Consider the following 14,021-nt stretch of genomic DNA (forward strand, 5'->3'; position numbering starts at 1 on the left):
AGGGAGAACTGGGGTTTACTGGTGGGGTTTACTGGTGGGGTTTGTCTCTTTCAGTAAGTAGGAGAAGGAGGAAGGAGGCCAGAATAAAGACTCCAAATCCTTGCTGGAGGCTGGAATTTCACTCAGGTGGCTCACATGTAAAGACACAACAAATACAAGCTAATCAGATGCAACTATTCATCCACAATGCAAAAGCAGGGAACTTCAAATTCCTAACCACAACTGTCCACTCAAACAAAAGACACTCAATCCTCGTCGTCACCGCCGTCATCACCGCTTCTTTGGGCGCTGTTGTTCTGAAAAATCCGACACCTCAGAAGGTTCAGCGTGCCCACAACCTGTTCACGCTACACGGAGCTGTGCCAGCCAGAATCATATCTGGAAACAAAGAGCTCCATTCTACGACCGGGCTTAGCTGTAATTATTTTCTTGTAAATAACATAAAACGGGAGTACTTTGCGTGTCGGTGAAGGTTGTGATGAAAGTCCCCGTGGTAACATTAACAATAATACCATTCACACAACATAAATGTCAGCGCCATAATACCTCACTCAAAAATGTACAGCTACCCAAACACACACTGCCTAGCTCCTTTTACAACATAAACAATTTTGTTCCTTACGTAATGCAGAATTATACACGATTATTACACAACTGCTTTCCTACAGGGGACCTTTAAGAATTATAATTGTTTTCTGTTTGTAATTCAAAGTATTTGTGCGACTGTGAGAGACAAGTGGGCGCACAAGGGAGAGCAAATATTCTCCAAAGTGTTGTATTTTATTTCTCCGGAACATTCTTATTGCTGTGCTCTTGTGAAGTACAGACACAGACGAGTCCGTTATTTAGCTTTTGTTTGCATTCGAGTATAATTGCCCGTCCTTTTGCTCGTCCAAGTGGCCTGAGAGAGCAGCACCTGCTCCTAATTTTGCGTGCGTCAGCAAAAACTGCTCCTCGGCTTAGCACGAAAGCTGTTCCAACGCACTCAGCTGTACCCAGGTACCGTTTCCTCACCACAAACAGCTTTTTGTCTTCCTCCTGGCAATACCAACCGCTCCATTTCCACTGCGGGACCCTAAAGCACCAGCGACAACTCGGGTTTTTATTCATTGGTTGGCTATTCTGTACTTAGATCAAACTGATTTAACATGTGCTTTCATCATTTCATAAATATAAAATTAGCAACACTCTAAGGCTTAGTAGATGCTGTCATATTCTCTATTGCATGATCCGCGTCCTCATCCTTGTAACTAAGACAGCAGGTCTTGCCTCGTGCAGGGTGAGCTTGATGGGGCCTTAAATATGCACACAATCACACACACACACATTCATGCATGCAGCCTGCACCTTTCTCCCCACCATCCAGGCACATTCCCGTGCTTTCACTCATCTCCTCTGCTCACCACACGAGGAGCTAAAAATAGGTGACGGCGGACTAAAAGGGCTGGGAAGAAGAGGGGCGAGAGAAAAGGGATGAGGAGAGGAAGGAGGAGTTAACGGGAATGCCGGGGCTTATCCATTAGATCAGAGGAGGAGGACGCAGCGGAGAAAGAGACATACAATTTTGAGAGCAAAGGCGAAGGAGAAGTATGGCGTTGATATTTTGCAGCCACATTTGTTGCAACCGAGTCCTTCTAGTTGTTGATATTATTATTCTAGGACTATATTCAATTTCGGTTTTTGAGTTCTTGATCATTTCTATTATTAGTTTTTAATTTTTACGCAGTGCTCTTTAGTTTCAGTTTCAGTGAATAAGCTGAGACTAGACGCAAACTTTTAATCATTTTAAACTATACTACAGATCCCTACCAATTAGGAAATGTAATTACGGGTTTATATTGTGATTAATGTTTAGTTCAGTTGATGAGAGAAGAGCACCTGAGTAAAAGATTCCATTATTAAATTAAACTCCTACACTCAGACTCTGTTTAAATGTGTTACTGATCACAGAGTAAAGTCCCGTACGTCATCAGATACAAATCATTCTTAAAAATATTCCATTTATTTTCCACTATATGTGAACGTTCTGGCATTCATTGTATATTTTCACGTGGCAAACGTCCATCTGGCGTCAGTGTAGGCTGAAACAACTGTAAAAGGTATTTGCACGTTTGACCCGGGGCCGGCTAGCAGGAGCCGGAATAGCTCTGCTGTATACATAAACGTATGGATCAGGCCCACAGATAAAAGAATACAGAATGGACTCAGAGAGAGAGAGAGAGAGAGAGAGAGAGAGAGAGAGAGAGAGAGAGAGAGAGAGAGAGAGAGAGAGAGAGAGAGAGAGAGAGAGAGAGAGAGAGAGAGAGAGAGAGAGAGAGAGAGAGAGAGAGAGAGAGAGAGAGAGAGAGAGAGAGAGAGAGAGAGAGAGAGAGAGAGAGAGAGAGAAGCAGTGTGATAAAAAGCTAACAAGGAGAGGCAAGAAGACGCATAGGCTGACTGGAGCATAAACAGGTGCAGGTGGAAGGAGACAGGCGCAGAGAAATATAACTGATAGGCTGCCAGACAGGTCGTTATGTGGGTCAGACAGTGAGACAGACGGACAGACAGACAGATAGTTTAGACTAGGTGCTCGTTCCTGCTCTCCAGGGGAGGCTGGTGTAGACGCATACACCGTATCTGCTCCCTGTGAGGTTACACTACATACACACTATACTATATCTCCACTTAGGAAAAAGCTCCATTTAGCTTCAGACAGACAGAAAACAACAGAGAGGCTTGAGGTCATTCTGACAAGGTTAAAACAAGGGAAGACCACCACTGGGGATAGAATAAAAAAATGTTATCAATGTTATAAATGAGTGATCGGGTACCTCAGGGTCGGGATGAACCTGAGAGTTCTAATGAATGAGTGGGGGAGCGTAAGGAAATATGTTGTGTGTGAAATTGAATGCAATATTGCTGCTGAAACGTCTTCACTGCAATCTATCCAGATCAAAAGTGTCTGCTATCTGATCTCTCTATCGCTCCTTCTCCCTTTGCCTGATCAAATATCTTCATTTGCAGGTAAAATACTATATCTATACTACAGACGCACGCACTGCTCACCCTCCCTGGGCAGAAACTTATTCTCCACCTATTTGTTAATAATCAAAACCAAACGGCATTTGATCAAGAATCTGCTGAAACAAATTACACTCTCCCTACTTATCCAATCTTGGTATCTTTGCCTGGCATCCGCTGGCTCATGGGCTCATGGAGTGGATGCCAAATGTGGGCCATGAGTAGAGCAGCATAATGAGTTTATTAGTCACTGGTTGATGTTAATTGGTCAGTATTCATAAGACAGCTGGTACTTCCAGTACTTGGCAGCAGTGACCCCTGATTACAAAGACCACATATTCAGGAGTTTGGGGGCTTTTGATAGGGAAAGAATACATAGAATGCTTAAGACCTAAAGCCCTGTTTCCACTTCTATCAATGCACTGCATTCATATATGTACATGAGAACTGAGTTCAGAGGAGACAAAGGCACCAAACCCAACACAAGCTGGGACATAATGTGCATGCATCAAAAAGTTACAACATAAAAGAGCTGCACACACACAAGGGCGACGATAGGACATACAGCACACAAAGCAAATTAGTAGCTGGTGCACGAGTATGGTATGTAAAACATAACATAAGTGCTAAAGGGGAAGTAACAAATGAAGAAGCAAGAGCATAAGCTTTAATTAGTACTACAAGCGATGCCAACACACGCTGATAACATTCATGAACAATTATTCCATGAGGGGCCATTCTAGGTTGGTAAATAGACTTCTGAGACGTATGGGAAGGTATTTTCATTTAACTATCAGAAGGGCTGTTAAACACATTTAACAACCCTTTGGCTCAGTCTGTTCTGGGCGGCTCTGAATAAACTAAATAAAATCTGAGGCAGAAGTAGCTGCACGTGTTCTCGACAATCTGTGTGTCTGTTGGCTCACGTACAAACACGGACTGCTTCTGTACTACATTCCTATCCAATTTTCTGTCCAGTCGCTATCAATACAGGAGTACGGTTCCTTTCATGCCAGTCGAGCAAACATAAAAACAACATAACTCATTCTATTCTGATAGAGATTCGCTCGACTCGTATAAGTTTGAATGACAGAGGACGGATAATAAAGGAAAAGTTGAAAGCCAAAGAAAGGAGAAGACCAACGGAGAAAGGAAGGGAGGAGGAAAGTGTTTGGGGGGAGAGTGAAGCAGATGAGAACATAGGAAAAGTGGGAGAGAAGAGGGGAGGAAAAGGCAAGACCAACATCTTGTCACCACCTGGGACCTGATTTGCTTCCCAGGGATGTTGCCGTCAAATACGAATGGTGGACAGGGCTGTGGGCTGGGGAAACGTTTGTCAAAATAATAAAACACACATTTTTGGCGGGGCGCAGCTCACTGGCATGTAAGACACACAAACATATGCACACAGTCATTCTGTATTCTCGGTAAATCCAATCTAGAAATCTGTCGGCCGATTCTGAACACAAACACCCATGCAGCTATACATACACACATACACACACACACACACACACACACACACACACACACACATATACTATCTGCGTCCAAACTATGACAACTAGCAACATTCTTCAAATCCAGCTTCAAACGACGCCTGTAGCCTCAATGTGGCTCCTTCTATCTCTATCTACTGTACATGAGGTCTTATCTCTCTCTCACAGTGTGTTCAGCCCAATAAAACCAGTGGGCATGATCTGAAGGGCAGCAGGGGTGATGACTAAACAAGGACCACCCTATCAAAATTGGCCATCTGTGTCAGGATTCATATTTAAAACTGCCAAGACAAAACATCAGCAGTCTGTACGTATTGTCTGGCACGAAACGGAAAAGGTTGTGTCTCCGACCTAAGTTGTGCTTTGAGAGGAGATTTCCAAAAGCATCAGCGTACAGCACTTACCTTTGTAATAAGAGTGCGGTACTCCTCTACCTGGTGGTCATTGTTATGGCAACCAGCCAGGAGCTGCCACACCTCTCCACGGAGAGCCTCGGGAATGCCGCTCCGCACCAAAGCTGGCAGCTGCCTGGGACGCACTGATAAGTTCATATGCCTGGAGGAGGAAGAGGAGGAGGGGAGGAGACAGGAAGGTCAACCACGGGTCTTTTTTATCATTTTACCAATTCTTACATTTGTCAGCATTGTCACAGTTATTTTTCAAAGCAGCTTTCATACATGAGAGTCTGAGAACTGCCTCATTCCATTTATTGCTCTCTCCCTTTGGATGGATGTGCCTACTTTATCTAACCAATACAGTGTTTAGCCTCGGGTTAGGGTTATGAATAGGAACGTCCTCGTTGACACAGATGGTCACAGGGACCACGAGGGTCAGTGTGAAGAGCCTAGGCCTTATCTAACAGCAATAAATAGAGTCATTTGTGTGTACAGCATCTTTGAAGTTACAGTCTAGTCTTTCAGAAGGATAGAAACAGACAATATTTTTGACACCTGAAACTGTCTTTCTGCACTGTGAGGATACCTACATTTTGACATATACTGTATATTTGTTTCGCCCCCATAACACGTCAATAAACACAAACTGCAGAAAAAGAGCATTTGAATGGGATCTTTGAGAAACATCTGATGTTCAGCAAAGCATTTCATCTCAGAGAGCTGTGCTCCACATGCAGATGAAAGCATCTGCCAGCCCTCTAGATAATGAGAGATAGAGGGGACACTTGGAGGCACAGATGTACCGACACACTAACTTCTGCCTGAATGGATCCAACAGAAAATCCCTGAATAACTGATGATTTTCTCACTTTTTCCCTTTGTTAAGTCTTCCCCCCCTGTTTTCTGTTTATTTATTTGTTCCTAGCTCAGGTTATGCAATACGTGGCATTTTCACTAAGAAGGGAGACCAAATATACTGTGTGTGTGTGTGTGTGTGTGTGTGTGTGTGTGTGTGTGTGTGTGTGTATGTGTGTGTGTGTGTGTGTGTGTGTGTGTGTGTGTGTGTGTGTGTGTGTGTGTATGTGTGTGCGTGACGTAAGTAATGCCAGGCCTCTTCCTTGAGGGCATGACTGTAAAAGGCTTTCTGTGACTTGACTCTCTCTCTTGTTGACACGACGTCCAGATTTATAACAGCAGAAGTCTTGTGATTTCTTAGTTTATCACCGAAACACACGGTACATTCATAGGCCTCTAAACAAACAGCAAGATAACATTAAGTAAGGAAGAAATCATTCAGAGATACAACAAATACTTCATGTCTTTGAATAATCGAGACAGAGAGATAACGTGTCTGTGTATTCAGCACGGGGTATGTTTGTGTATCTTGTCTTATAGATGAATTAAGTCCATTCAGTCCGTCACAAGCGCTTCTTCAGATGCACTACATCTGCTAAACTATGTATTGAATTGAGTTTGAGCTGTGGGAATGCGTCCATACAGTAGAATGGTCTGGATGAAGTGAAGTGAAGAAGAAAACAAAAGCCTCACCACTTGGAGAGCAAGTCTCCCCAGGTCTCCAGGATCTTCTCCGCACACTCCTTGGACACGTCACCTGACCCGCTGAGTAACGGCTCGTCGTTATCTACAACAGATGACAGACGCACACACGGAAAGATGATTGAAAGGCACTGAGGTTTCAAGTTGCGTACCTGCAGCAGGAAGGTAAGTGAAAGGTCAACCACCCATGGCCGCACAATTTCATTTCACAACTGATGAAGGCCGGAGCAGAGGCCTGAATCCCAAATCTAAATAAGATGATCTTCCCAGATGTTGCCATCATCTTCTCAGGTCGTACAATGGATTATATTTATGAGATTATGAGGAATTTGCAGTTTATTCAGAGACAATAACAACAATAAGTGTCTGCTGTAAACCAAAAAAGGATTAAATATTCTACGAGCACTTTTTAGGGGAAGTAAATAGTGAAAGCATGTTAATGTAGGTAGCTTATGTATTGTATATTGTGTTGTCTTTTATGTCTATTATGACTCTTCATGAAGGATTTGTTTAAACCTGACAATCCACAAATGCCTTACTACAACTAAATATAGTATCTCTTAACGGCAACGAATGAGAGGCCATCAGAGGACACGACGTGCAGAGAGTGAGACCAAAGTGTACCTCAGAGGCCAGCTGAGCAAAAGACAAAGACACACACGCACAAAGAATGACACAGCAGGTCTCTCACCTCGTTTGTGCTCTCTCATCCTTTCCGCTCCTCTCTTATACTTAATAATAATACAAATAACAAACACGGCTGGTACTCCGTAAGGTACAGGACGCACAGTTCTGTTACACCCGTCTCCCACGGGTTTACAATTTGGCAACCACATGATGAGTTTCTGTTTTCTTAGGGTTAAGTGTTAGTAATTGGGTTAGACTTTGTAGAAAACACACTGACTTTGTTGTAAGTACACAGTTGTTTGGCACGGTTGCTTGATGATTAAACTGAGGAAATATCATGATGTTTAACCCAGCTAATTTCATTACCGCGTCTTGGAAGCGTGTGTATTTGCGTTAGGTCAGACCTGGAAACAGACGTTTGAAAGAAACCTTGGCAGACTAAACCTAAACCATCATTTCTGTTATCTTGTCAGGAAAGCATTCGGCTGTGACGCTGTTTGGGTTTCAAGATCAAGTAAGGCAAATGGTTGAAAACGTCAATGCCGTATGAATTTTAAGGTCTGCTGCTCTGCTTTTCTCTGCAGTAGAATGCGGTCACGTCTCTTTTACATGGCTCATATAGAAACAACATTCCTTTCAGCCTCATGAACCAGGTTTCTTATCATATAGTGTAGCCCCTGTGTGGAGTTAATGGAACAAACACTTTGTAAATCTAAGAAGGAGACAGAGAATATAGAGCAATCTCATCACCTTCCTCTTCATCATCCTCAGGTGGTGAGGGAACCATCGTACCGGAGCCGGTGGGCAGGATGCCGGGGCTGGCGGTGGTCTTCCGCTTCTCTCTCTCCGTCTCACTCTCCAAACTCACCACCTCGTAAAGTGTGTCAGAGGCGGGACTCTTGCGTTCCTTACGCTCCATCTGAAGACGGATTCATTGATACATCAAATATAGACAGAAGCAGACTGAATGATAAGAGGCCATTCTTTGATGGGTTGATTACAAATGGCTTGACGTACCTGCCGTAGTTTCAGGTAGAAGGTCTCAGTGTAGCTACGCTTGCTAAAGGGCCAGAAGAGCCTGTCGTTTGGAGAACACACCCTGACCCTCGTCTCCAGCAGGAAACGGACCGGCTCCTCCACCTCGGTGATCACCAGATCCACCGCCGTCGTCATGTACATGAATTTATCTATGGAGTCAAGATCAGTTCAGCAAATCTAGTGGGCTACTGCTGACTTGTGTGTTGCTCAGTTTAAGGTTTCAAACAGACTTCTTGTGTTTCAAACGTTCCCATGTTACTCAGGCTGATCAGAGAACACTTTTCCGGTAGAATTTCATCATTATCGACATTAAAGCACAGTTTGCATGCTTATTTAGTCAGGCCATAATCTTACTCCTTCACAGTCTGACCTGAGGAGTTGCGAAATCAAAACTTCATTTATATGTTTACAAACAGACGGCATATTCCCAAGCTTTCTGACACATTTCTCACATTAAACAACGCAATCTATTTAGTCAAGTGATATTATAACTCAGGTTTTTCCTAAAAGTTTGGAGAGGTTTTCTGGTTGTTACCTTTTGGTGTCTCCTCATTCACCGCCTGGAACTGAGGTGTGTTGGGGTTCCAGCTTCCTGTGATGATGTAAGACTTCCCATCAGAGCTCTTTCCCATTGACTCCTGGTGGAGAACAAGTTTCAGGAAGTTAGCGAACACACGAACACGAACACACACACACACACTCACACTCACACTCACACTCTCTCTCTCTCACCAGATCAAGCAGGTGCATGTCACTGTTCTTCACATTTTTCCCTGGACTGAGAAGGAGACCAAAACACCTGGAAAAGAAACATGGAAAATAAAATAAAACACACACACACACACACAGCCAGTCAGATGAATGATGTTTCATAAAAAAAGAGAGCCAAAGACAGAACGATAAATCAAGCTCTAAACCCTCACACACACACACACGCTACTGCAAATCGCTTCCTGGATTGATCCTTTCTAACACAGACCAGAACATGGAGAATATTAAACACAGCGGACCAGCGGATCCTCATCATGGCCATCATCAAACAATAACGGAACCACTGCTAAAATGGATGTCTGCAGTAAGGTGATGGAATGTTTAAGTTTCCGCAGATTTATTGAACCGTGGAAAATGAAGCGTTTCGGAGACAGACTTGCATTAATCAAGGTCTTACCGCTGTGCCGGAACACTTAAACCCTGACAAACACGCACACACACACACACAGAGGAAGACAGACAGACGGATGGAAAGGTATTCAGCAGTGTGTGCTCATCAATTACAGCTGAGTGATCCGTTTGTTATGACTGTCTGTATTTTTTAAGCAGACACTTCTCAGCTTTTACCTCTTAAACAGTGATTCCAGACCGACTGGAATTTCTGCTCACTTCCCTCCTCCTCTACATCCAGATCCTTTCCCAGTTACCTTCATCAAGCTGAGCATATTTGGTAGTTTTTCACGCGTCTTAGATGTCATATTTCAGAGGTAATATTTTGACAACAATGCTGCCAAAAATATTAGAGGCTTTTCTCAGTTAGGATGGGGGAGAAGCTGTTTTGTCTTAAAAAGGAGACAGGTCACATGGAACGGGGCTGCAGGTCATTTAAGTCATGGGACGCTTTTTAAGACTGTTATCCAAGATGTCAAACCGCAGGCAAACTGTGTGAATGATCACGCTGATTTTGACATTTGACTTTTCTGATTTTGTGTGTGTGTGTGTGTGTGTGTGTGTGTGTGTGTGTGTGTGTGTGTATTTTACCTCTCAATAGCCAGCTCCTTATTGGATGTCTGCTGGACATAGATGACAATCTTCTTGTCCATTCCTGCACGCAGCTTGAAGCTCTGTTTGTCTTTGTCTTTCGCCACCGCACTGAACATGTGAGAACAGAACCAACCATTACCAAAATGCGTGAACAAATATGACAAGAATCAGAAACGCTTAGCGACGGAAAATAAACCATTAAACTAAAATGGAATTGGAATACAAATGTGGGACCATAAGCAGGTGCCATTTTGTTATGCTTTACAAGGAAAGACCATGTAGTTTCTACAAACACTAAACACACTGTCAAAGGAGCTCTTTCATGTCCAACAACAAACCAAATCCATTGGTTATCCGCCCATCAGCTGGTCGGGAGTGTGGCTTGCGTTCAAAAGAGCTCCATTTGTCATAATAAAAGCATACAAAAGGGCCATTTTCAAACAGAAGTGGAGCGAACTTGGAGTGAAGCAGGAAAGAGGACCGGCTCAGAGACAGGAACAGTAATCAAGCCTTCACTGACAAAAATAGCCTTTTTAGTTCAGAGATTCCAGAGATGTATTATTACAAAACATACGAGGGACATCTGGAATGTTTTGCGTTTTTTTTTTGGACAGCTGCGAGAGCACAGAGTTTGTTACTATTTCCTTAATTGAATGGGCCAGATAGAATTTAATCAACCACACTTTAAAGACAGAGACAAGCTGTTATCATGTATATCATTTCTCCTGTGACAAACAGTCCTTTAAACACTTTTAATCAGAAAAGCAAAGGTTGTAATTGTTCATATTCCCCTATTTTCTGCACTGCGTCCCTTAAATGTCATGTTTGCAACTATGACAAGGTTTACGAGTTTTTGGTCATTGCGTGCGGATGTCAGCAAACTACAAATAATCAGCGAGGAGATAATGAGGAGGAAATATGTGCTGGCTAAAAATAATCGCCGGCCTCTTTCTTTTCTTTTTTTTTTGCTTTATTTAATTTGCGAATAAGCTGAGACTGTGTCCAAATAAACACAACAAGGAAGTGAGGGGAGAAAAATGGGCTGATAGGGTCAATTACATCAAAAGCAGAACAGCGCTCTCAATTAAACCTGCTATGTTCTGTTATCTACAAATAGATAAAAATAGTCAGTGAGTATGTTTATTATTCCACAAGAATGCAAAATGAAATATCATCACAAATTCTGTGTCTGGAATCTACACCAGGTGGCTGAAAGTAAGGACAAGACAGAGGGTCTGGATGTGCTTTGAGCTGACTGTTTATGTCCTATACGATGGAAAACCCACAACAAACTGGACCGGCCGAGGGTCAAACATGAACATCTTCTCAAAGACATCCAAAGACACATCACAACAATAACACGCGCTAATTAACCTGCTGCAGGGAAAAGGTTCCAAGCACCAGATTTGGCAGTGTATGTGTGGGTGTGACCATGTGCACTGGTGTAAACATGTGTGTGTGTGTGTGTGTGCAGCTGTGATAAATCAGTGTACAACAATGGTTGGGATGGAAAAAAAAAGTTGTTTCCAAGTTGTTTTTCTTTTCTTCTCTATGAACACATGATGTTCAGGATTCCTACATTTTCAAAAATTCCATACATATTCCAGAGGTCAGTTACGCGATTGAGGCTCATGACAGCGACTGAAGAATGCAGCCACACACAAGCATTAGGGTTTAGGTTTTGGCTCCCAGGGCAGGGAGTTTGCTGATGGCGGTGGAGAGCTCTAACAGCTGTCACACAGGCTCCAAAATGTCCCCGTAAAAGCTCAGCAGTGTAGAGCTGTCGCGACTGGAAAAGCCTTGGCATATGATTTCAATAATTCTCTTACTCATCAAACCATTCGGCAACCCCCTTGCCCAAGGTGATGACTCAGAATGAGGTTGTATTGATTTGCAGTGAGCCTTCCCTCCAAGCGGCATGGATGTGGCAATAGATGAATCCGTCGCTAGAATCTCAGCAAGTAATCATTTCTTTGTGTGTGAGACCCACCTGAAGGTGCCCTTCCCGTCATCCTCCTTGATCTCCAGGCTGACAGTAAAGGTGAACAGGTCACTGTCAGGGGTGAGCGGCGCCGGGTGCTGGGACGACAGCACCGCCTTCTTAGCTGACCGACGAAACGCTGTGGCAAAGCTGTACAGTATCCTACTCACCTGCAGAGGGACGCACACGTGGAAATGTTAAAAGACAAAACCACAAGACCATACAATTAACTGTACAGACTAATCTAAACACATACACACCTAGAGAGAACAGACAAACATTCATGTCCCCACAACCAGCCGGAGATGAACTGAGGGTGAGCATAATAATGGATGAATGTGACATCATTGTTGTAAACCTATTTATTGGATGACATCACCTAGTGAGTTTGATGATATCACCTTGTTAGTCTGATGGCATCAATATTGTTTATTTAAGTAGCTTTAGAGTCTGATACTGTTGTAAGCGACAATGGAAGCCATACAGTTTTATATATGATAATGTACAATGGAACTTACAATTGAATGTAATACGGGGTTTTCGAAATAAACATTGTGTGACACATCCGTGCTGAAGATGAAGCAAGACATGCCTCTATTATCATGTCAACATTTTACAGCCTGCACTCTTTCACCTCCACGATTGGGTTGTTAAGACAAATCAACATTCAGTTACTGCCCGAGTCTGACCTACCAAACCTCTGCAGATACAGAATGCTACTGATTGCAGACCTTCAACATTTATTGCCCATGAATCTGAATGCGGTCGCATGGTTCCTACGAACATTAAACAGAAAAACAAACCAAAAACATTTGCCCCTACTTGAGCCGCGGGGTTCTTCCTCAAAGAGAAGCAGAGCTGAGCAGCTTCAGAGTGCCAAGCGTGGAGTGGTAATGATTTATTTACATTACATTACTTTATTCTTCTGCACTGCTTCATATTTGATTTTGGTTGTAATTTCAGCTTTATAGCTTTAAATATACTCAAGCTCAAGTATTTATTGGAATGTTTGATTATTACTAAGCAGATGCATGTGAGGGTGTGTGGACACACACACAGTGTGACATAAACAAAGCTTCCCCCCCAATAGGGGCCCACATCACAGCGCTTTTGGTTCTCTTGCTCTGGTAAACAGCAGAGCTTGGGGGTAAGTGGCAGTGTGGGGTAACTGCTGTTATCAATAAATCCTAATGGGTTTTTTTTGTCTTTGTTGGAAGGCCACAGTAAAATTCAGCCTTTAACCTCTCACATTCACAATGCCTTTGTTTTGCTCCAAGTGGGAGGATGTTCGGGAATCACAGGGGGGGCACTTACTGAAAACCAAGGCTGAACTGGATGTAGGGAAAAAGAGGATCGGTAGTTAGATGGGGGGTAAAGAAATTATGAAATGAAACTGCGTGTTTGAACAATGGTGTTGTTGTTCTTTTCTGTTCCAATCAAAGCTGTGTAGTTTTTTAGTGCAATCCTCAATTTGTGCTCATCCATGTAAAAGTCTGATTTAATTCAGGTTTAGTTTTGAGAGGCTCGACCGACTCAGTCCATTCAGCTGTAGTGATTTGAATGACGGAGGAGCAACACATCTATAAGTTGCTGGATATGAGACTTAGCGAGGTTCTGCATCACCGTCAGCACCGAGCGTTTGGGAAGAACCGGCCTCGGGGCCTCACTAGGAGGTCTGGCACACAGAGGGTGGAAGTGATGGCCAAGTGATGGCGGTTTGCTTTCACGCACAATGACTCACAATACCAAAACCACAAAACAATCAACTTTTGTCTGACGTTTCTTAATTTTCTACCCTGACTTTCATGGTACAAAAACTTAATTGATGCTTAGTATGCTTAACTGAGTCGATTCCGTGAAGCAAATGAAGCAGCGAACTAGAGAATGTTACCTCAAGGCTTCCCTTAGTGCCGTTTAAAATGTTTGTGTCTACGTCATTAGGAAGTGATCAGAAGCATGATGTTTGCGTGTCAATAAATTGATGTGGTTAAGATTTGATTTGTAGAGAAGGGGACGTACATTTGTGCGTGTGCGTTAGAGTGTTTGGCCTTAGCGTGTGTGTAATGGTGGGAGACTGGGAAAATGGATAGTGGGACAGTATGGAACTAATAAAGCCGTTTGTGTCTGGGGGCACATGGTGACATTGAAGGAGACGGCTTTCTTTAGAGG

General features: G+C 43.2%; 1 protein-coding gene across 4 annotated transcripts in view; it reads right to left on the bottom strand.

Annotated features, from left to right (window-relative positions):
* Positions 1-14,021, bottom strand: part of rabgap1 (RAB GTPase activating protein 1) — a 50,360-nt gene that overhangs the window by 25,093 nt on the left and 11,246 nt on the right. For all 4 annotated transcript variants that reach the window (XM_076163724.1, XM_076163723.1, XM_076163722.1 and 1 more), the window contains 8 exons: positions 11,862-12,022; positions 9,869-9,979; positions 8,849-8,915; positions 8,652-8,754; positions 8,096-8,265; positions 7,829-7,997; positions 6,443-6,536; positions 4,904-5,054 (listed from right to left, as the gene is read on the bottom strand). In XM_076163724.1, the coding sequence (XP_076019839.1) occupies positions 4,904-5,054; positions 6,443-6,536; positions 7,829-7,997; positions 8,096-8,265; positions 8,652-8,754; positions 8,849-8,915; positions 9,869-9,979; positions 11,862-12,022 (1,026 nt within the window). The remainder of the gene's footprint in view (positions 1-4,903; positions 5,055-6,442; positions 6,537-7,828; positions 7,998-8,095; positions 8,266-8,651; positions 8,755-8,848; positions 8,916-9,868; positions 9,980-11,861; positions 12,023-14,021) is intronic.

Source organism: Genypterus blacodes, unplaced genomic scaffold (genome assembly GCF_046128005.1).
Source record: "Genypterus blacodes isolate CSIRO-AG114 ecotype Tasmania unplaced genomic scaffold, CSIRO-AGI_Gbla_v1 ptg000133l_1, whole genome shotgun sequence".
Taxonomy (NCBI): Eukaryota; Metazoa; Chordata; class Actinopteri; order Ophidiiformes; family Ophidiidae; genus Genypterus; species Genypterus blacodes.